The sequence below is a fragment of the Lepisosteus platostomus genome, chromosome 27, assembly GCF_059453375.1.
Source record: "Lepisosteus platostomus isolate fLepPlt1 chromosome 27, fLepPlt1.hap1, whole genome shotgun sequence".
Classification (NCBI taxonomy): Eukaryota; Metazoa; Chordata; class Actinopteri; order Semionotiformes; family Lepisosteidae; genus Lepisosteus; species Lepisosteus platostomus.
The window spans coordinates 4,519,599-4,544,292 of NC_142637.1; the positions used below are offsets into that span (position 1 = coordinate 4,519,599).

Sequence of the window (24,694 nt, forward strand, 5' to 3'; positions counted from 1 at the left end):
CCTGTACAACTGTTTCAGTTGTGTGCTACAAGGTGTGGCACTGTCAGTGTGTTTCATGTGCTGCATAAAAACAGTGTTTATGTTTGAATAATATTAGTGCTTACATACTAGGATCCTGTAGTACAGTGAACATAACCTTTTCAAAAACAAATCTGTTTCAGGTTTTTTTTTCTATAGTTAATTTTATTGAGTGCTTCCCAAGGAATGAAAAAAACTTCAAAACAAAAAGAGCTCTTGGGGGGGAAAAAAAACTGCTTGGATTAACTGAACAACACATGTGGATATACTTGTGGTTTTCCACATAGCCCCACTCAGGGGGAAAATGAATACTGGGCTCTTTCAGAGACATGGTAGTTTCAGTGTGCCATATTAATGGCATGTCATCTCTTATTCCAAAGGGCAAAAGCTTTGTGAGAAAAGGCTGCCACAAGCCATCTCTCCTGGTTCGCATGAGAAGATGCATTTTTGTCTTTCTAGAAAAAAAATGGTGGATATATTACCCTTAAATACCTAAAAGCAGACATTTTAATGCTCCAGGACAAATAGTCTCTCATAAAAAGCGGATGTGAGTTTGACAGATTGATTCATGGCAGACAGGATGTTATTAGACTGCTGTGCTTTGACACACTGGGGACAGATTACTCATTACCAGCTCGTTCCCTCTGTTTTCAATTTCACTCTTTCGTTCTGTCCCTTCCCTTCTTGTCTGCTGCTTCTCCTCTTTGCTTCCCTTCTTATTGCTCGCTCTCTCTCTCTCTCTCTTTCCATTTGTTCTCTCCAGTCTGTCAGTCAATCTGCCCTTTCACAGAATACCCCTCCTCCCTTTCTCTTCCCCCCTCTCTCACTGCTCCCTGCACCTCTCTCCTTGCTTTGCTGGTTTCATGCTCTCTCCTGGTTGCCCTCTCTTTTCTGGGTGCCCAGATCACCCAGCAGCTCCATTTCTCTGGAGCTCAGCAGCTGTGAGCCTGGTCAACCTGGATGGGAGACTCCTAGGAAAGCTAAGGAAGTGGTGTTAGTGGGATCAGTAGGAGGCGCCCATCACGTAGTCTATGTGGATCCTAATACACAATAGCGATAGAGCACACTATGCTCTAAATGGTGCAGTCCTTTGCATGAGATGGAAAACCGAGCTCCTGACTCTCTGTGGTCATTAAATATTCCAGGGCATTTCTGGAAAAGAATAGGGGTGTTACCCCAGTTTTCTGGTCAAAATTCCCCCTGGCCTTTACCAATCATGGCCTCTTAATAATCCCCATCTATGGATTGGCTTCATCACTCTGGTCTCCTCTGCACTGATAATGTGGTGTGAGTGTACTGGCTCACTTTGCCAATCGGTGGGGGCTACACATTGGTGATGGCGGAGAGTTCCCATTACCTGTAAAGCACTTTGAGCAGAGTGTCCAGCATGTTATCCTTGCTGCTAAATCTTCAGTGACTATCTGCAGGATTGAGAATCGGGGACCTGTCCAGTCTGCTCTGAAACATGGCTCCACGATGGGATTTTTAGCACCTGCCTCTGACTGACACCTCTTTTTAGTCATCCAGCTGTTGACTCATCTCCCCACTGACTCAGTATCTGCTGACTTCCACTCCATTGCTTCACTGAACCCTTGACTGAAGACGTAATTTACCTGTAATAGACCTTTCTAATTGTTTTACTGCTCTTCCAGGTTTTTTAGGTTATTTCCTGTGAATATTTCCACCCTTCTGCAGTCACAAGGCTCAAAACTATTCAGAAAGGTCTAATTAGCAAATTATTTCAAATGGGCTTTGGTTAAAGTAAATCCAACTGGCATTAAACAAGTGTAAGTTGAGAAGCCCTGCTCCCACAGAGTGCTGTGCCAACCCTTGTCTTTCTTGGGTGTCTTTTTCTCACTGCCCACAGCTGGAATCTCTGCTTCTCGTCCTGGAGGGCCAGTACATCTCCATGTTTTCAGCAGAGCGTGGCGTGTAACAGCCCAGATCAGATCATTATTGTGGCGTAATTGGACCATTTTAACAGTATCTCAGGTGCCGGAGCTGCCTGGAAAAGCATTTCAACAGGATCAAAGTGAAAGTTGAACAGATCTTCAGAGGCTGGTGCTTTAAAGAGACTTAGAAAAACGTAGGGACGCACCACCCTCCACTATCAGGACTGCGAGAGACCTGGCGTAGGGTTTAGGAACAGGCAACCTAGACTTTGGCAGTGTCTTTCTGGTGTTCTTCCACGGTGAAATAGAGCTGAAGTTAGATTTTGAAAGACGGGACGGGGAGTAAATTGTTTCACCTTTCACTTGCTAGTCAGCACACTGCTTTAAGAAGCAAGCAAGCTTTTTTTCCGATTAAAAAGCCATCTTTTCAATATTTGTTGTGACTGTGAACATGCATGTATCCTTTCCTCATTTATCTAAAGAGAATAATAACTGCTGTTCAATCAGTAGAACTCGATTTCTTCAACATACTGTTTCATCTTCAGCTTTGTAACTGACCATCCAGAGCTTTCTCCTTAGACCCTCCGTTCCCATCTGAGCATCGTCCCAGGAGCCCCCTGGTGGCTGACCGTGGGACTGCCTGCAGTTCATTGAACAGGTGGGGAAGCCGGGAGGGACTCGATTCCTGCCTGAATCAATAATTCAGCCAGCGCGTCTATTATATAAGACCTGGGAGCTGCGTAACCCCAAGGATTCCCAGCAAACATTAACCTCTTCTTCCCACCTGAAGGGAAAAAAAACTATATATCTCCACAACAGAGATTTATACCATTATCGTACGAGAATATACGAGCAAACGCACAGTGCATTGCTGCGTGCGAGCTATTATGCGTGTTTTTTTCATGCATAAAAAAGCATTGTTGTGTTCACAAACATGTTGGAACAGGATGCTGCAAAATGTTTGAATTCATGAAACAGAGCTGATCAAGGCTAGAGCTTATTCGGCCATAAAGTGTAGGAACCCTTTTATAGAACACGTGATCCCCACAACGGGACTGGTTCCCGGGCGCTGTCTGCAGAGAACACGATTTCTCTGCATAACAACTGCCCGCTCAGATTACTCAACACGGCAGCAAGGTCTGGTAGCCCTGTATCTGTACCCACTCGGGCCATTTTGTTTTTTGATATTTTGGGTTTCAAGTCTATGTTCTGTAGCATGTGCAGCCTTGATGGTTTTATAGATGTGTCCAGATAGAAGTCATGGACTAGACTGGCAGAGAAAGAGGCCGGTTTGGGTAGAGGGGTTTCCACAGGGAACCTGCACAGCACCGCGGTGTTCTGCTTTCTCTCCCCAGGCCTTCACTTGACTTTGGGCTTGTTTTGGGAAAGGAGTGTGGTGTGCTGAGGTCGGTAAATAATTGATGTGATCATCGCGTCCCAATACCACACGCAAGCGATACTTTGCCCTGCCCAGGAACCCACGCAGGTCAGGTAGAGACTAATTACTTAAAATGATTGGGTTACCACATCAGCAGTGTCCCTGACTCCTTAGTGCCTCCAAATTCCAGATGCCCTGCAAGAAAGGAACTGTAATAATAAACCAGGGCCAGAATGGGACCTGGCACCTTCTGAGCCCTGTCCCGCTGAGGAAAAAACGTCAACTGCCTTTCTTTCTCTTCCCATGCTTGCTGTGGTTGCCATTATTAGCAGCAGGGCGTTTCTGTGTTTGAGGCCCAGCGAGTCATCAGGCCAGAGCGAGTCTTGGTTTCCATGGCGTTGAGCGAACAGAGAGCACAAGACTCCGTCCCTCTCCAGGATGGGATGCCAGCGCAGAGCCCACTCCCAGCAAACATGGGTCCCCATTCCTACAGCTGGGACTGGAGCCACAGGGGTGAAGCACTTCCCTCAAGATACAAACAGGGAACTCGAACCCAGTGCCTATGAGTGACAAGGCCACAGGCTTACCTACGGCACTACCCTGTCTTTATAGGTATCAGCAGCACTGCTGTGAAAAAACAAAACCAAGTCCGATCTATGAGAAAATTTGTATAGGAAAAAAAAGATTTAAAGCACTGAATCAACGCTCAAAAGGTTATCATGTTGACTGTGAGAAGACCACAAACCCATATTCTTGGCTATTCAATTCTCACTGTCTGAAACGGGATTTTGGAAAAGCATTTCGAGGTTCAGAGTTTTCATGTTCTTGTGTCACAACCATCCTTGTTTCGGTAATCTAAATCGTAAAACATGCCGCTCCTTAGAGCGAAGTTTGAGTGTCTTACCATGAAATGCAGTAATCGAATGAGGGGTTTTCAAAATTTCAGATTCGCTGTATTGTGAATGAGCGGAAAAGGGAGATAGCTGCACAGTGGTTTTAGCAGTATAAAAACTCGAGTGCAGAGGGAGTTGGCCCTCTCTTGAGCTCTGTACTGCCCCCCACGTGCTCTGTGGCAGCAGGTGGTAATACAGGCCTTGTCAAAACCTCAGGGATCCGGCTCCTGGCTGCCTGCGAGGCCCATTTAATCAGCCGTACTGTACTGCCAGGCCATAAATCTCTGCTTACACCGATATTTCCATTGACATCCTGACACAGGGCAGTTTTAATAAGTGCTGTTTATGTCAACATCAATACTAGAGATTAATAAAAGGATCACTTAGCCATTCATTTAGAGTAGTCCTCTGCGATTCGTTCGGGTCCCGCGCAGCTTCTCCAGGAGTCGTGCATCAGGATCCTTGCAGGAATCCCAATAAAGTCGCCTGGCAATAACATTTTCATATAGTTTTCAAACCGATTTTCAAGCCTTTGAGTTCATTATTGTTCTGCATAGGGCTTATTATACATTCAACAACATAGTTTGGTGCCTTTTTTTATAGCCCAATGCTAGTGTTTTGTACAGCGAAAAGCAGAGGACTGACCCGAAAGTCACTTGCAAAAGACAGGCCCTGTTAGATCTGGACACCTGCACTTCCTTTTTCAAGGGAAAATGCTTAGAGAGGTTTCGGACACTCCTATAATACATTTTCCACGCAGCGTAACTTATTGCTATCTTCCATCTCAGATTCCCATACCTAAGCTCTCCCCAAATAGCCTTAATGCAAATTCGAGGCTCTGAATGCAGTGCTGGCTACATGGCTAGAGCAATCTGCATTGTTTGACGTCTCCTTTGATTCTTGCTTGCTCTCCTTCTGTGTCTTTTGTGCATCTCCTGAATACCCCTCTCTACCAATCCTTTCAGATTCGTATTTGCCCCCCAACTGTAGCTGCTTCAGCCTACTCCTGCACAGATGGAACTAGCACGCAGCTTGAGAGAGGGATTACTCTTCGATGTGGTTTTACAGTTTGGCAAGTTACAGGAGAATCATTGAAATGTCTTTTCTAAAGCAGCGTTCTGTGAAATACCTATTTTCAGAAAATGCCATGTAGGTGCCTTAATGGGATCATATGTTTTTTATGTATTAATAAACTGAAATGGCTGTACAGGAGGTGCGCATGAATGATTTATAGTGACCTACACAGATCTATTGCGCTCCGAGGTATGATTTGAATATATTTTGTTTTAATTATGTATGTCTGCAAATGAAGAGAATAGAAGACGAATGACTGTAAAATGCCAAGTGTCTATTACAAATCATTGCAAAATGAGATGAATATTTTACTATGTAAGAAACGTTTACCAAAAAACTCTGCAGTCCTTCTCTCCCTGCCATATACCGCTCTGACAGTCACTAGTATTTAAAGAAGATATTCGCTTTCGGTCTCTCATTCCTCGTTCTTTTTACAAATAAATACTCATGTCACTCTGTCCACGTTCCAAGAAATGCCCTCTCTCTCCCATTCTCTCTCTCCCTAACTCCATCCAGACGCTTTCGCCGTCACCTCGGCTGTCCCTGGCGTACAGTATCTGTCGCTTGACTGCTACCGTTATTCCAGAAAGGGTTCGTTCAGTCACGTGGGGAGGTGGTCAGAGCTCTGTCTTTGAAAGGAGTAAATGTATGTACATGTACTGAATCTAAGCACAGGGCGTTCGTATTTTAATCGTTTGGTACTACTTGTGCACCCTTCCCGTCCACATTTTTTTTAAATGTGGACTCCTGAAATAATCGCTCTACAAAATAGAGCTCGGCGTTTTAGATCACAATCCTTCATGCCCGTTCGTGTTTTTTTCATTAGTCCATACGCGTCAAAATCGTGGCGCGCATTTTGGGTTTGTCTGAATGTCCAAAAAATGTCGTGTCAAACTAGCTTTTTATGTATCCGTCAAGGGATGTTCTTTTTTTTCTGTATTATTGGCTTAATCAGAGATGGTTGAAACTCCGGTTGTATATGAACGCACCTGAAGTCCATATGCGCACTCTGTTACAATTACAGAGCAGGACAGGGCTGGATTCATTGGTGTATGTGCTGAACGTAACACGAAACGGCGTTTGACCATGATCAAATATTTAGTGCAGCCTGTTCATCAAATAAATATTACTTAGGTTTTTAGACGATTAAAAATGGCCTTGTAATACCGCATAGACCTACTGTATCTGTGTGTACTGTGAATCTATGATGTTGGTGATAGCATCTATAAACATATTGTTTTCTTCAGTTTATTTTAACAGCGCTGATACCCTCCAGAAAGCTGTTGAGAGGTGACATTTTTGCGCGGTATAGATCCCATTAAAATTAAGAGGACAGAGGAAAGGCTTGGCGCTCTCAAGTCCCGTGAAGAGTGTGCCTTCGCAGTTTGGGAAAGTGGGGCACTGGACGAGCAAAAGACATTAATGAAGATGTAAGCACTGCAATCCGAGGGCAGGAAGAAGTTGGAAAGACATAAGGGAAACCGTTTCCAAGACTAATTTAATTAGAGGTCGGGATTATTTAACTTGTAATGCAACCTTAAGCTCTTCAACCGCTTCTGAAATCCCTATGGGCGTTAAAGGATTTCGGTTTCGATAATGGTGGTCAGTGGCTTTAGAGGACGGGTAGGATTGTACACAGACTTGCCGAACCTGTCTGAACACTGATTCACATCTCCACCTCGCTCTCGGTACAGTAGGTGTGGGGGATTCATTCAAGTAACAGTGTTTGGACCAGTTTTCACATCTAGGCGGTGTGTTTCGTAGCCCTCACCGTGACGTTATGAGGCTGGTCTTGGTCAGACCTACCAATGAGACGGGTCGGCTCGATTCTGCCGGGGCTGTTCGCAATGAAAGGGTGCCGGTGCGCTGCATCGCACGGGAACAGCCCCAGAAAGACGGAGCTGTAGAGGGGATGCAGCATCAGCACACGGGAGCTGTCTTCCAGCACCAGCCCCCGGGACAAGAGCAGGACGGCGCGCACGGCGTGGCGAGTCATTCTCAGAGAGCAGTACCGAGCCCGGCCGGTCTTGCCGCGCTTGCCCAGCCGCAAAACGCCCCATTCTGCAGCCTGCCTCCGCCGCCGCAACCGCACAAGCAGCGCTGCGCCGCCTCGCTTCGCCAGAACCGCCACGAACCGCCCAGTCCGAGCCCTTTCGCTCAGAAAGGTAGCACCCCTCCTCAGCTGCTGCGGCACGGCGGTCCACCGCCGCTAACAAGCCACGGAACCGGCCAGCGACTCGCCGATCAGGGCTGTGGCTTGGCCAGCCAGTCCCTGCGTCCGCAACAGGATCTCGGGGCCGCAGCCGGCGTTAATTCGCAGTCGGAGCAGCACCTCTTCCAGAACTGCCACTGCAGTTATTGGACGGAGGCGAACCCTCCTCAGCGGCACCAGCCCCGCTGCTGCCCACCACAGCCCTCCCCATCGTCGCCGCCGCCGCCGCCGCCGTCGCGGCTGTTTCCGCAGAACCCGAATCGGGGGGATCATTTGCAAAAGGGCGCTAATTACCAACAGGAGCACCTCGGCAGCCACTGCGGAAGGGAAGGAGGGCTACCAGCGCCGACCCAGCTGTTGCAGCGTCAGCCTCATAATCATTTCAAGCAACAGCAGGAGCAGAACCCCTCCTCTGGCTCAGTAACACAGAAGGCACAGCCGGCGCAGCGGAACAGTCCAGGCGAGTCGGCCGAAGTCCACCGGCGAGCGTTTGCGTTTCAACCTCAGGAACCGCAGCCCGCGCCTCCGTTGCAGGTGCAGCAGCAGCAGCGGCTGGTGGGGAGCAGTCTGCCGACCCACCACTGCGCCAACGGAGCGGGGGAGCCGCACGGCAGCCAGCGCCGGCTACGGCTGCCGCAGCCGCCACAGCACGGCGCGCCCGGGCAACACCTCCCGCCGCGGACGCGTCCGCCGCACTGGGACCGCGACTGCGAGGAGCCGGGCGCGGAAAATCAATCGCACCCGCAGCCCCGGCGCTGCCCCCCGCCCTCAGCCGCCCAGCCCTGCCGCCAGCTCGTGAGTAACTTCTCCGGGGGCAGCAGCGCCGCCAGCAGCCTGCTTCAGTCCCCCAGCCGCCGCCTGTGGCCGGAGAACCACGACGAGGAGGGAAAGCAGACCCGGACGGAGCAACAGCAGGTACTGTAGATTTACATTTCAGCGCTGGTCGTGTCTCCCAAACAGGTACGCTTCGTGGTGAGCCCCCCGCGCCCCCCCCTCTCTGCGCGCTTCCTCGTACTGCTGGTACAGTACATTATCTCGGCGGCGGAGCGCTGTGTGTAAGCAACTTGTCTCCGGGGGTTAACAGAATACGTCCTTGTTGTGTTTAAAACTTGACGGCCGTATTCCGTGTCTCTCAAGAGACCGTGTCGGGTTTCTCCTTCGAATGTTTTTCTTCTGTTGCTTTCCCGGTGCACTCGCGCGAAAAGGCTGTGGAGATCCTCACCTCTAGACGGTTGTTTGAAAGGAGCAAATGCATTTTTAAAGAGGCGTATTGCAGACTGCAGTCTCATTGTACTTTCATGCCTTCTTATTTATTGGTCTTGTTAATTTATTATCGATGTAATGATATCAGTATTGTTTTAAATGTTGAACAATTATGAATGCTGTAAGGATTTTGCGTTGCCATTGTTTTCATGTTTAGAAAATAATATTGCATGAAGAATGCAGGACTTTTGTTGTGTTTTTTTTATATATATATACACACATACTGTACATTACAACCTAATATCACTGGTCTCTTTACATTATGTTAGAAAAGATTAAGAATGCCCCTCGGATGTTCAAATCGCACGGTTTAGGAAATCCAGTTTCTGCTCTGATCCCGAAGAAAATTTCCGGTAGGAAGTTTGAATTTACACCTAGAACATGTTAATTCCTTTAAGATAGTGAGGGGAACGGCTATTTAATCGCTAAGCGTTTTTTTGTATTTGTTGTTGGAAGACGGGATGTGGAATTTAAGGTGTGCTATATGCTGTTTGTGCCTGTTACGTCCAGTGTGATCTTGGACCGCAGGTTCAAGGATATCGTGCGAATTTCTTTGCAGAATAACGGAAGGATTGCACCACCGCCAGGCACCGCTGACATTCATCACTGCCCGTCTTCCGTCTCTCTCTTTATCAAAGGCAGGAAGATTAACCGTTTGTTCGTTCTCTAACGTGTTTAAAAAACGTGCTGCGATTCCGAAAAGTCGAAGCGACCGTAAAAGATTGTGAAACCGGGCCGGTCCCAACTTTGCCCGCTGGTCTGCGGTCATTTGTGATGGCGATGAATTGGAGCAGATTTATCGAGCAAGGTCACAGCAATCGTTACTAGCAATCCGGACACACGGAATTACATTGATACCGACAAGAAACACGACACATTAGACTGCGGCATCTTATGGTCCTCTTCACCTTGTCTCTTAGTGTTAGCATTACACCGAGCAAAATTGTCATGACTACGTAACTAAATAAAAGTTCCAAAAAGTGAATTGATAACTATAAGAAGAAATAATATAACCGTAAAGTAGGCCGATATCATGCCCCTATTATAAAATAAAAGTTCTAAAGAGTAAAAATAATATTTTTATTACAAAGTAGCTCGAAATCACTTCGAATGTTGGCTTTTTAGAAGTTAACATTTATTGGCAACCATCAGCAGAGGCTGTAAACTAATTAATTAGTGTAAAAGTCTTTAAAATGTGTTCAAGCACATTAGTAAAAGTATATGGAAATGTGTATTACAGAGTGTGCAAAGTACAGCACACACGGCAAGGTAGAAATTCATTTAGCTGATGTAACCAGATGAGCACAGGGGTCTCTAATGTTATGGCTCTTATTATCTAAGAAATAAATACGACCTTTCACAATAATGATATTTCAGTGACAACTGGAGAGCAGGCAGAGAGGTGGGAATGCGTAAGGACTTCAGGGAAAAGTTTGGAATGGGGACAGGCCCAGACATCAGAGGCTTACCAGCCACTACAAGCTTTGGAGGAAAAGAAATGCCGGTGTGCAGCCAGCAGTTGGAGAAACAGAATGAGGTTCAGACAAAAAGAAAAGAAAACAGCTCATCAAGTTCACTCCATATAAAGAACATATCATTAGTTCATTGCAGTAACTGCATTGTTGTATGACAGCTAGTTGTTTTCACATGGACGCATAAAGATGCATCAGATAATCACTAGACTTTTAGTTGTGAAAGTCATTTGGTCAGGAGTTCCTTGACCAGATGTTACAAATGATGAAAAGCTGCTGGTGTTGAGCCTGTCAGGTCTGGGCAGTGATGTCCTCTGAACCACGCGGTCAGCGCTATTGTGGTTCAGAGGTAATTACTCTTCTGGTCATGTGACCTATTTTGAGATGCAACTTGACCCAGTGACATGGAAGCATCAGATTTCGGGCCCTGGATAGGTGTCCGCATTGAGTGACCGACTGCAGGAGGACGCTGCAGTCTGAAATGCTGCCCCTGGCTTTAGGTGGGGCACTATATCATGAGCACAGGACAGGTGACAAACCAGAGGAGGTCATCTGGCTCATTTGGCATGTTTGGCTGCTAAGTAGTGGAATGATCCAAAGATGTTCCCCGGCAGCTTCAGGATCCCATGGAGTCAGTTTCAACAAGGTGGTGAGAGATTTTCTTCCAGACTTCTCTAACCCTCAGCATAAAGACACGTCTCCCATTTTCTGTCCTGAAAGTTGCTCAGCTGAACTTCCTCGTTTCCAAAGGTCCCTGTATCATTGTAGCAGTATTCCCCGGGAAGAAAGGAATGGAAATCTGCTTGTTGCCGTTTTGCCTGGAGTTTTTTAGGTTGTAGAAAAAAGTGAAAATGCTTTGTCAGGCTTTTTCTCCTCAGTTCCACTGAGCTAGGATAAAGGTTGGAATTGATGTGCTTTTCTTGGGAAAGATCGTTTGGGGGTTTCTATGTGAATTAAAGACTTTTACATTCCAGGTTTGTGGGTTTTAACATTTTTTTTAAGGGATTAGACTTGATTTTGATTCCAGTACATTTCCAGTACTTTTACTCAGGAGGCATAACAAAAATGTTCACAGCATGTAATGCACCGCGGTAACTAGACAGAAAATGTGTTTTAACTAAGGCTTCACCTGAAGCAGCATCCAATCCTAAGTTTAGCATTTAGCGGAGAAGCAATGGGCTTGGTTATAGTTCAGAACAGGTTATTTTAAGGCCAAAGAACCTGTCAGGGGTCTCCTCACAATGGCATTTGTGCTGCACAGACCATTGTTGTGTAAAGACACCTTTCACCTGCTCTCCAAGGAAAACCATAATCAAATTGCTATGCTTTTGCATACAGAAGACTTTTTTGTAATACAGTGAACATAGCTAAGTATCCACATGGCGTTACAACAGTGTCACTTATCAATAAGGTGTAACCTTGTCCAGTGTCCTGTTCTGATTCTAACTGCACCTCTTTAACACTCGAGAATAAGGACATTCCTGTGATTTATGGCTTTAAGTGATTTCTTTTCCTGGACTAGATGTAAAGAAAGCAATGCTGGCCTTTCCACATCTATATAAAATCCCAGTTCATTTTTAAAATTTTCGGTTCACATTTTCTTCCAGATTGTTGATCGCACTAATGTTTCTAGCTGATCCTGTGGGATTTGAGAAAATCTTTCTGTATTTTTTGTGGCATAGAGATAGGTGGTTAGGAAACGTTGTGGAGTTATTGTTTTTAATAACACTCTCTTTTCAAAATGACAGTACTGAAAAGCACTGCCTACTCATGTCTCTGTATCTTTAGTGTCTTTGTTGAAAGGTAGTGTTTGTCAACATAGGAACAAGTAAAGGTTTATTCCATGCTGAAAAGAGAAGAAAATAAACACAACGTTTTGGCTGTGGAGACTTCTTCAGGTGTCAACATACAGTAGGCCATCATTGTCACTTGGCTTATTGTGTACATGCAGCCCTACAGAGTGTTCTTGTGCCTCAGACCTATACCAGCTCATTTGGTGATTGAGCTAAGTACTGGAGAAAAAACAAAGTAAATATCCCGGGGAGGAGAAAGCATTTGTACAGAATGGATCCATGGACAGGAGCTACATTAAAATGCAGAGGACTTGGACTGTTTCTTTACGCGTGCAAGGACAAGCTCGTCTGAGTGGGCACGAACAAGTCGAGACGTACAGGCTATGTGCGCTGTACGTACGTGTAACACAAATCCTGTTTTCCACATGGATTGGCTGGCCAGGCCCCAGGTACTCTTTAACTGCAGCTGTCTTTGTTATGGTCAGGAAAGTGCACTGTCTGCGCTTGAGAAAAGCCCCCAGTGTGCATTGTCAGGGGGAAGCTCGGGGGGGGGAGGTTATTGCAAAGAGGAGAATTTGTTTTTTGCACAGACCCACTTGCCTATTGAAATAGCATTTGCAATCAGGCGAATGTTCATTTTCAAGTTCAGCGGAGTGCAAGAGCTACAGGGAGTGTGTCGTCTTCTGAACCGGGTGGTCTATGGATGTGATCTGATTTCTTTGCCTTCACAAAAAAGGCACGTTTTTCACAATACAAGGCAGTCCTCGCAGTAGAGCTACGTACCAGCTTCACAAACTGTAGGGCACTGCCCTGCTTGTGCCACAAACAATAATAATTATTATAATAAGTGCTTGCACTTTTCTGGGCACTCCACTCAAGGTGCTTTACAGGTAATGGGGACTCCCCTCCACCACCATTAATGTGCAGCCCCACCTGGATGATGTGACTGCAGCCATAGTGCATAGTGCTTACCACACATCAGCTATCAGTGGTGATGAAGCCAGTTCAGAGGGGGATTATTAGGAATCCATGATGGGTAAGGGCAAATGGGAAATGTGGCCATGAAGCCAGGGTTACACCCCCTACTCTTTTCGAGAAAAGCCCTGGGATTTTTAATGTCAACATAGAGTCACGACCTCGGTTTTACATCTCATCCAAAGGACAGCGCCTATTTACAGTATAGTGTTCCCATCACTATACTGGGGCATTAGGACCCATATAGACCGCAGGGTGAGCGGTCTCGGTAACATCTCTTCCAGCAGCAACCTTATTTTTCCCAGGAGGTCTCCCAGCCAGGTACTGACCAGGCTCACACCTGCTGAGCTACAGTGGGCTGCCAGCTGTGAGTTGCAGGGTGATATGGCTGCTGGCCGCTAATGAAGGAGAGTGCATGACCAGCTGTACACCTGTAGTTATGGAAGTAATTGGAGACTCTGCTGTTGTTATAATTATTAATGGCTCTGCAAATGTCTTCATCCAGAGCGACGTGCACATTAGTGCACAGTACAGCAGTACACATAAGTGCAATACAATTTAGTATTTAAAAACACTGCAATAAAGTTAGAGTAGTACAATGCGAAAATATCAAAATCATAATGAGTGTAAAGCAAAAATACAGTCAAAAAATTTTAATACATGTCAGATTCAATCAAAGTCAAAATGCAGTCTATTAACAATACAAAGACGGGTTAATAGTGTGGTGAGGGCTCTGGACTTGTATTTGGGAAAACCGAAATTCGAATCCCATTTGGGGAAAGTGCCTTATGTAAGCCTAAACCAGGTACGTCGCTCAGGCTGATCTAGTAAAATACAGTACTTCGCTGTATAAATGCGTAGGATTATGAGGACTTTATCTAAAGTATCAGCCAAAGCAATTAATGGTTAAAATTGTTGTTATTAATTTATCAGTCACGATTAGTTAGAAATGAAGAGTCCTTAATACTGGAAGAGCAGTACCAGGACACATCAAGTTCTGGTATCTTCATTAAAGTTTATGCATGGACTCTTAGATAATTTGATGCCTCTTGTTTATTTCAACATTTTTCAATAATATGGGCTATTCTCCTAAACAGATACCTCTAGCTTATTTTCCAGGGTAGCCAGACGGTTAGAACATTATTGAACCTCCCCAACTCTCAGTTTAAGTGTGTTTATACCTGGGAAATGTCTTCCTTTCCTTCCAGACATCTAATATTTCTTGCAATGTATATCCCCTCCTGCTTCACTATCTACTCTGGATGGGAAATGTGCATTGAGACACTTCACTCTGCTTAAAGCACTCAAGCATAACCCAAGCGAAACTTAATCTGGTAATGAATCCATCAACACTACAGCCAAAAGAAATGTCAAAATATTTATTGCAGTCTAAACCTGGAATTAGGTTTAAACCAGGACAATAGACTCCCAGTGTCTATGCAATGGGGAAAAATGGCAACACAGTTATTTTCTTACCTTTGAGTGGCTTCAGATGAGGTATTCTCAAAACGTTCTATTTCTTGTAATAAGGAAACCGTTCAAACTGTGCATCAAAGTTGAGTGTTAAAATGGTCTTCAATGGTTCTAAAATGTAAAATATTTTCTGTTTTCCAAAAGAGGACTAAACGTGCAGCACTGGTTTTCTACCTATTTCTGCTTGTAGTCCGAGTGTATAGGGAGGACTGCAGATTGACTATATACTGTACTACAGAGGTCTTCAACTTGCACACTGTGTCCCTGTTGTTTGGATATGTATCATCAAGTAAACCTGCATAATTCTGTTGACAGCAGAAATTGTATATTTTCAACACAGCTTTACAATTCAAGCATGTGTAATCTGAAGATTAAAATGAAGTCAGCAAAGCCTTTGTGTGCTATTTTTTTAAAAAGCCTCAAGCTGATTTTTGATTATAATGATTGCTCTTTCTGACTATGACTCCCGTAATACATAGGAAGAATGTGGCAGTTAGCCCCCATCCATGTTGGTGAGGGGAAATATTAAAAATCTCTAGTTTACGTGAAAAATTAGCCATGAATTGTACACCAGGAATAATTCATGACACATTTAATATTTATATGCTTCTCAAATTGCATTTTAATGCCTAAATTCACCCATCAATGCACCTCCAAACATGCCTTTTTTATACAAAGCTGTGACAGTACCAAGTAACAGTTTGCTAGCAAACAGTGGAATATTCATTTTGGTTTCCTTCCCACACAGAGCTCTCTGCCACATAGGATCATCAGTGGTTCATTGGCGAATGGGTATGTGCTGTGTCATTCTAATTCTGATCAATCATCCTTCAGTCTTTGATGATCTCCAGCCTTCCAGTTCTACTTAGCTCCTCCATTCCAGCTTTGTAATAATTTATCAATAGTTTGTGTAGGCTGCATGTTCCAAATTCGCCCCCAGCCTAAAGCTCATCGAAAGGTCCTCCAAGTCATTTTTAGATAAATAAAAAAAGCACCCAATAAAATGGTTTCCATTAATGACCATTAATGAATTCATCCAGGTGTCATCAGATGTACGTAGGTTCTACACCATCTTAAGGCCTCAGTGTTACCAAGTGCACACAAAAAGACGTGTCTGGAATTTGACCTAATCAATCCCACTTCTTGAGATTCCCGAGCTCACACAGCTTCTGTTACACATACCGTAGCTGTGGCCTCATGTAGTCTTTAGTTATTCTTATGGAACAAGCCAAATGCAGTGAGATTCACCTGCCAAGCTAAAAAAGAATTAAATCATTGAACAGCTGGCCAGATGTGATGTGATGACCACCATGGAGCACTGTGGGCTCGACTCGCTCCTCAATAAAAACTCTATTTGTGTCTCGTAGCCATAAGGGGATTAGGTATATGAGAAGACAAATATAAAACTTGTGATCGCTGTCATAAAGAACATTATTTTCCTAACAATCTCTTAATTCAGTTTTGAATGGCTGCGCTGGAGAGTACAGAAAGGGTGAATTCTGAAGTGACTGTCAAATTTACCAAGTTAATCCTGCAAATCCACAAGTTCCTTTTTTATTGACAATAGTACAAGAGTAAAACATAGTTTTAACACTGTGCACAATTTTAACACGTGCATGTAACTAAGTGCACTGCAAATGGAGACTCGGGGTGGAATGACTTGTTCAGATGGGATATCGTGAAGACACAATCGCTGCACCGCCTCAGTAACACTATCCGAGTGTCAGAGTCTCCTGGCCTCCATCTTTCTTTTTCTCTCACTCAGACAGAGAGGGGTAGGTGTCCCCCCTCTTCAGCCCTTCCCAGTCATGCATCCTCTTTCATCAAAGAGAAAAAAAAAACATTTAAATGGAGTCAATTTACACCAGGAACCCCAGAGGAAATTCAGGCACTGCGCTTAATTTCATAAAAAAAAATAATAGCAGAAGAAAATCATAGCCTTGAGCAGCAGCAAACACAATTTCGGAACCTAATCAGCACACACCTTAACTGTGTTAATAACAATAAAGAAAAGTGTGCCGAGGCGTGTGGGGGGGATCATGGTTTCTTGCAACAGATAACAGCACACAATTACAGATGCACTGACCAGAAGAGCAGTGTGCATGTCCCCCTCATCCCCATTGTCTGACCTTCTACACAAGAACATGAGCAAGGTTACAAAAAAGGGACAGACATGTAGTCCCTGCTGGGGTCATTTGTACAGCACTAGATGTAAGAGCCCAGGCAAGTTGCTTTTTCAGACACTAGTTTGGCAGAAAGACTTGCCACCATGTCCAGGACCAATGCACATCTGGAAAGTGAAGCATTTCTGTTGAATTTCTCAGGACTTTTTCTGACCCTATTCTCCCTTGTTCAGAATGTAATGGTACTGGTTGGCTTACAGGGGTTTGAATAGATAGGTCAAAGTCCTCTGATTGGTTCAGGCTGCAGAGGTGGTGTTCAATTAGTAAAAGTCACAGAAAGAAAGTCGTCATTACTAATATTTATTGTTGGAAGGCATTGGGGCAGGGCAGGGTTTGTTCAATTTGAAAGAGTGCTCCAGCCCTGTCCTCGGATTTTAGGTCTTTAACTGGCTTGTCTCCTGCTGGATGTGTGTGTTGGGAGCTTCTGATGAGATTGGTATCTGTGAACTATGCCATGCTGGAAAACACAGAACTTGCCCTGGATGAGTAAGTTTTTAAAGAGAAGGATTTCATCAGACAACTGGCAAATGTTGTTTCTGAATCTGCCACTAGACCTGTTCCCAGATCTTTCTGCTGCCTAGTGGGAAAACTGGAGTATTTCACTTAGCTCAACTAAATCGCTCTGATTTATTTTTGGCTTAAAGCCAGTAGCTCACTGCACTTTACAATTTAGTTTGCCATTTCTAGTCTAATTACTTACACTATAAAGTATTCGCCATCTGTCCTAGTTTTAAGGGGAATCCCCTATAAAGATGAAAAAGAATCCTTAATTCACTGACAAATCAAAATTGAGGGTAATCTTTTTTTTTTCTGTATTGAATGCCTCTTTAGGTTGTGGTCCAAGTCACAGTGCTTTCTGAAGATCTGTCTTCAGAAAGCAGGACACAGTAAATTTGCAAATACATCAATAGAGAAATAACATGTGCATGACTATTTCTATTTGTTGCATTTTGGAGGATAAATAAAACTGTTTGAAACAAAAGTGGATTACATAAAGACCACATACCACAGGTGCTAGAATTGATTTCATATACTTATTTATTGTATTACTTATTCGGACTTTAACTTGATTATTTGGCTGCACATTGACTGTGCTTTTGTGCCATACATTTGTTCCCTCTTACATGAACTGCTCCTGAAGTTGGGGTCTGTTTGCTACGAAAAGGCATTTGTAAAGTATAGACTGGTTGATTAACTAGTACAGGTCAAATTAAAGGGTAATGCACTCTTGACAAAATTTCCACCTCGCTTCTGAAAGCTGTGCAGTCACCTTTTAACACTGGGATAGAAAATGCAGTGTTCCAAACTGTAGTCATGCAGTGTCTGCATTTGCTTGTCCAAGCTTTACTACGAAATGTGTTTCAGAGCTCCCGGGACAATTTTAAACCAGAGATCAGCAGCAGTATTATTCCCTCTGGGTTTCCTTCTGATACTTTTATGATTTCCAGCTGTCTGCGATTGAAACAGAAAATAATGTTGGCATCACCTGCGCACTATGCAGCCAAGAGTGTTAGTTCTTGTGACTGAATACGTGACTGCGTACGAGGTTTGGGAATAGAACAGGCTTTCACAACTGAGTGAATAGCTCTGTGTGTGTTTGTGTGCTTATGAATGGTATTAGCACTTGGACTGCAAATCGTGAAAATCCTGTTACTGTGATAAAGTAACTGGAAAGCTTTGCTTTCTTGTTAGCTGCTCTCTTTTATTGAGAGGAGTGCTGTAATAGCAATCTTCTGTGTGTCCACAATATGCATCCACAAGTTCAGGAACCGCGAAAAGGCGCTATCTTTTTATAGGAGTTTATGGAACACCGACTCATTCATGGGCTGAAGCCAGCAGAGAACAGGACAAGAAAGCTATTCCAGTGTCTGCCTTCAGGTCCCCAGGATGCTGGTTCTAAATGGTGTCAAGAGTGTGTAACTGGTTGGAAACTATACTGTTCTGAGAGGGCTGGCGACACTTCCAGACTAGAGCAGACGCCTGTGGCATTCTCTTTGATCTCTTTCAATTCACCAGGGTTAGGTTGCAAGCAATTGTGTGCCTTTTATCCTGTATGACATGTACAGGTTGAAAATGGTGAGAAGATATCCTGGTTACACAGTTATCATTAATTTAGTTAATTATTTATTTTAGTTAATTAATAATACTAGTTATCATCAATAAAAGTTAATTTCTTTGGGTAGCCACAGTCAGTATGGGCAAGCATGTTAAAAGGAGCAATTTCTCCAAAAGCTGCTGAATTTTGCACTTTGTTGTCTCTCCTGTCCTGTCGGGGTTGATCCACTTTTAGTTCAACTATGAAGATTTTGTGTTGTGCTGTGGTCACTGACTGTTATTTGAAAGACTTGCCAGTCTGCTTGTTAGGATGTCTGGTAGGGATGGAAATCAGTGTTGTATAATAATCAGAACACCATTGGTAAAATTCTGCACATAGAATACTAGAAAACAATGAGGGCTGTATACAGTATACTTCCCACTTCCTTCAGTCATTTGTATTAGGAGTGATGTCGCAGGGCCAGGTCTGCTTGAACACAAATAAAACCAGAGAACTGCATAAGAAAAGGGGAAAAAAGCATTGTCCAACATTTTCTACACCCAGACACGCAACCTGTGGAAAACTCAAAGAAAAGGCTGAGAGAAAACACTTAGATCTTTCTAGTGGGACAGAACATTCATTAATTTAATGCTATTAAATGACGTTTCAAAGTCAGTGTTAATTCTGACTGCCACCATCGCCTTTCTCTCTTTTTCTTGGTCACAGACATTATTGCACATGCAAAGTGTTAATCCACTGGGCTTTGGGGCTTAATTGGGGTCGCTGAAAGTTAATTATGGGCACTGGGCATTATTATTTTGGTCTGCCTAGTGTTCCATGTCGCTGTTGTTTTAAAGACTAGACTACTAGGACTTTGTTTTTTCACCTTGCTTGAACTGGAGATGGGGATGTTGTTTCCGTGCAAGGAATTTGACATGCTGCATCCTAAAAAGTTTGCTGTAACGTCTACTGGGTATCGAGTTTCCAGCTGAACATTTTCTGCATTTTTCTCTCAGAGCCAGAATAATTGCAGAGTTCTGCCTGTTCTTAACAAAATCCCATCCATCAACGCTTGGCATCTTATTTGGCTGAAAAATATTGCCTTCCTGCACCTCATCAAAATCATCTGTGACTGATCCTCTGACACGTAAGAGACCAAAAAAAAACACAAAAGGTGAATCTAAAAGCACAAGGGAGTTGGGAGCTTTTGTCCTTTAAACCTTCAAATGTGGAATTATTCCCCTGATTGTTTAAGGACAGTTAGTTGGGAATAGTACTTTCTTGGCACTTAGTTAGGACTGTTGTTTGTAAAGGAGTCTGGCATTCTTGTGCAGAGTTTCTGATGACAGTCAATGTCTTAGAATTATATATTTATTTGTATACATTCTTAGCAGTTTTCTGCAAAATACCTCCGAAATTCACTTTTTCTCCGAGAAAATTAGATAAGAGGATTTGGCCATGACACCCGAGTTAACGCCCCTACAGAAGTTCTAAGGAACAGTGCCAGTGACTTGGAAATGGCTTAATGGTTAGAAAGTCTGGTTCAGAGGGAAGACTGCCACCTACTGGTCCACTAAGTCCATGTCCAACAGCAACCTGATTTTCTTCAGACGTCTCCCATCTCCATCTAGTATGCTGTGCCAGTATGTAGCATGTTGTACTAGTCAGTTAGACTACGGTGATGGTGTTCTGTGTTTGTGACTGATCATTTGCAGTGGAATTTTGAAACCATGCCCCCTTTTTCTAACGATTTCATCCAGATTAGGGTTGTGGGGAAGCGACAGCCTATCCAGCCAAGCAACGGGACAAAGCTGGATACACCCTGGACGAGACTCCAGTCCATCGCGGGGCAGACACACACAGACGCACTCACACCATGTTGTGATCGTTGTGTGCAACTGCTCTGGACACTCAGCTATTACACTTCAAAGGCAGAATTCGGAATATAGCTGATCAATTGCTCGTTACTGTATATGTATTTCATTACATTCTACATAGTAAAAATAGGGGCATGGCCTGGATTGTAACTGGAGCCTCAGTTACTCGGATGTTGAGAAAGTTCACATATCAAATGACTGATCGTTACGAACTTCAAATGCTAAGAAAGGGCGGATATATTATTAAACGGGTATTTCCACTTACCTGTAGCAAAGCTAAACTAAGATTTTTTTGTGCCACGTGTTATTTCAGTAACTTCAGCTCTTCGGTTACAAAATCCTAATTGTTTTTACTTGTTTTATCTAAATGCACTGCAATATGCAGAAAGCTCTACGAAAAGTTTAGAAAAAATAGGACACCTTCATCCCTTTCCTCCCTGGAATCGATTTTTAAAATAGACCTACTAAATTAATACGATATATCCCTATAGATGAGAAGGGTTATAACCTGTTTTTTTTTAATAGCCTGCGGATAAAGCAGATATTTTTGCTTTTCATAATCTGCTCTCTGACCACCCCATCTCCGTCTGTCCTCTCTCCTTGGAAGAAACCGTGTACTGACATTAATTTCATCTCCTTAGCCAGGCAGCAAAATGATACGTCATTTTCGAGGAGACTGCATGGAAGTCGCTGCAAGTTATGGTAACCTCCTCTTACAAAACGCCATACCTGGGGAAGCTCTTAAGCTAACAATGTGAGAGAGGCACCATTCCTCAGAACTCCTCGGTCTTAGGTTTCCTTTCAGAACTGGAGTGAATGCTGTGTGGAGCTTGTCTGCTCCCACCTAGTACGTGTTGTTTTATTTCCGGCTGATCTCCGATGCTTGCAGGTTAGATTTGATTGGCTGCTCTACGCTAAGTCCCCGGGTATATTCCCAGTTGTGTGAGGCTGTGCGTTGAAGAATTGAAGGAATAGACGTTCTCAAGCCAAGCAGCAAATAACCGACTTTCCCTGAACAAGTTGCGCCCGTGATATTATATAGAACTGATGGTTAGCGCAACCAAAATCAAACTTGAAGCTCGGCTTTGGTTTCTAAAGTCCTGAAGTCCTGGCGAGCCAGCAAGACGTATCAGGACACGTGGTGGTAGCAGCGGTAATATACTGAGCAGATATACTGTAATATCTGCAGATTTTAGTTTAGAAATTGTGATTCCTCTCTCGCAACAAATCCGCTTTTAATTTTACTTTCCAGAATCAGTGAAATTTTTCTTGAAAGTCTTGATGACTGAGCTTTTGGAATTTCACAGTTTCGTGCCTCTCCTGACTTGCTGGTCATCGGGCGTCTCTAAATTGTTTTCTTGTTTGCTCAGTGATGAGTTGGTGTCCCACCCGGACTGTGGTACTGCCTTGTTCCCTGTGCTTTCAGGATAGTCTCCAGTCTGTCCTGGCTCTTGCTACAAATAAATGACAGTCTCATATAGCATGAAAATTTCCAATTATCAATAATACTTTAATTCAAATAAGAAATATGGATTTTATCATAAACAATGTAACCTCTACATACACATTGTATAGTACGTTTTGTTTTTTTTTTCTGGATGAATACAATACAGAATAATGCTGAAATCACCCCTCTAGGGATGTCCAGCAAATAATACATTTGTAGTCCCAGTACTTCCAGTGTGCATCTGCAAACTCTGAGCGCCACACATGTAAAATGAGACACTGTCGTTTTAATGTGGAAGGGTTTATCTTTGTGCCGAGGGGAAAAAATAAAGAAAAAAATGCAAGTCACTGATCCAGTCATAGTTGTTTAGGTTTCATTACAGGGGAGGAGAAGGAGGAGAGGAATGGAAAACATGATGGGAGGTCCATGAGGGTATGAATCCAATGTCAAAATGGATTTTCTAAATTGGATTTATATAGACTCAAGGAGGCTGGCGGAGGGAGAGGGAGCGATCTGCCCAGCAGACATGAGGACGGCAGACAGACTAACAGGTCGCCAATAAATGAGTAGCTGTCATCCATTTTAATGTAGTATTAATTGTACTGATGATTAGGCCCCTGTTCTTCACTTTCTGTCTTTTGGGATGACTTGGAGAAGGCTTCATTCAAACAAAGGCAGAGGCAGGCGGGGCAGTGGCCATCGGAGTGGTCGGTCCTCCCTGCCACCCATCCTGGAGGGGACTGTGTCCTTGCTGTCCACTCAAGTGTCTAGACTCTGATGTGGGATTGATCGGTCTTCAAGCACAGGGGAGGAATTCTGTTCACAACTGTCTCTGCATATTCACAGTGCAGAACTCAAGGTTTTACTGAGGTTCAATACATAGCACTCACAAAGGCCAATTTATGTCCCCTCTGAGTGGCTCATTCCTGTTTGGAAAGCTGGATCTTATGGCTGAAGACTATAGGTTCAAATCCAGGCTGTGCCTCAAGCCAGCTGATATGTGGATATGTGGTGAGCGTACTGGAGCACTTTGGCTGCCGTCATATCATCCAGGTGGGGGCTACAGACCAGTGGTTTTAGGGAGTCATTACCTGTAAAGAAAAGCAAAAGGAATTGTTATTCTCTCTTTTCAATTCAGAATCAGTTATTTTCATGATACCTACCCAATTTGTTCTCGCCAGTTGCATGATCTTGGCTCACAGTTCTGAACCCGCACACGTGCACACTGGGGAGAAAGCAGAAGTGTAGGCAGTTCAGCCACTTGTCGTTTAACACGTCACAGATAACACATCTCCGTACTGGAGGTTCAGCACTGACCTGGGGGAGAGTGGCATGCCTGCGAGAGCTCAGGCACCTGCAGGGGGCGCTGCGTCACTGAGAACTAAGAGGCTATTCCTAGCCTGCCCTCAGTATTGCTCAACTAATTGTGCATTGCCACTTGGGGTATTCCAGTCACGGTCGGCTAGTGACTTAGCTCAGGCTCGTACCCGCAATCAAAGAGCCCAACCTGACTTTTCTGATTTCAGTTGCATCCTAACTGCCTGCTAGTGTGGTAGCTACTGTCTCTTGTGTCTTTGTTCTGTCTTCTGCCATGGTGCTTTGAAACATGTTCACCAAAGTCACAGATTTGCTGGGTATCACAACAGGTTATTGTGGAGGATGATGATGATAATACTAATAATGTTTCATGGGATGCCTTTCCAAACCCTAGGATGCTACACATAGTGATAAAGAAAAAAGTACAATTAACAGTAAAAGTAAAAGAGAGCATATAGCTTTATACAAATAGAATTTAGGGCAATCAGACACAGGCCCAGCTTTGGATCTGTAATATTTGAGGAAGGACAATCCATAACAACTGAGCAGCAACAGAAAAGGCCAAACGTCCAGTATTTAGTTGACAGGGCAACCAAAAAATCCATCAAGAATAGTGACCACTTTTGATTCTTTGGATTGTGTGACACTGCAAGGAGATCTCTGTAGAGACGCTCGTTTATTTTGTTTTATGAATCGCCCTCTGTGAACTGCCTTGTCCTTCAGACATGTGATTCAAAAATACGAGAGCATCACACTCATGCTCATGTCCTTCCTTGTCCTTCTTTGATTGAAAGTATAATTAAAGGGTGAAGTCTGAAGCAGTGTTCTAGTAACGGAATCTTATGCAAGACACAGGCACTTGGACATGACAGGCCAGCTGACTGTGACTGTGCTGACCGTGTGAATATAGAGGAACTACCAAAGGCAGCAGGGGAGCTGAATTGAATAGAACTGGGCCTAGGGGCTGCCAAAGGTTGCAGAGTTCATGCATTGCAGATGATGTTAACAAAGAGCATTGCCTTTACAACAAGACGAGAGCCAGATAAAGTCTTCCTCAGGGGCTTTGTACTATCTTCTGCAAGATTGATATTTTTATTATTTTTCTTCTCTGTGCCGGACAGGACACTGACGCAATGTGCTATTTGGAAAAACTTGTAATTACCAATATAAATCTCCAAGAGGCCTCATTTTAAAAGCTTTGCAACCGGCACTGAGTATTTTATATCAGTCTTATTCCAATATATAGAAGACACCTAAAGTTTGTTTTTGTGTACGGCAAAGGACAGCAGAGGAAAATTGCATGCATTAAATCTAGTCACGTACGGTATCAATGAAGGAAGATGGTGACAAGCTCGAAACTGTGCTCAGATTGCATGAGTGAAACAATTAAAA

General features: G+C 43.9%; 1 protein-coding gene across 1 annotated transcript in view; it reads left to right on the plus strand.

The window, feature by feature from the left end:
- The first annotated feature begins 7,045 nt into the window (after positions 1-7,045).
- kcnn1a (potassium intermediate/small conductance calcium-activated channel, subfamily N, member 1a) overlaps positions 7,046-24,694 on the plus strand; it is a 70,931-nt gene continuing 53,282 nt past the window's right edge. The window contains exon 1 of the mRNA XM_088621971.1: positions 7,046-8,382. Coding sequence (XP_088478097.1) covers positions 7,168-8,382 — 1,215 coding nt within the window. The 5' untranslated portion in view covers positions 7,046-7,167. The remainder of the gene's footprint in view (positions 8,383-24,694) is intronic.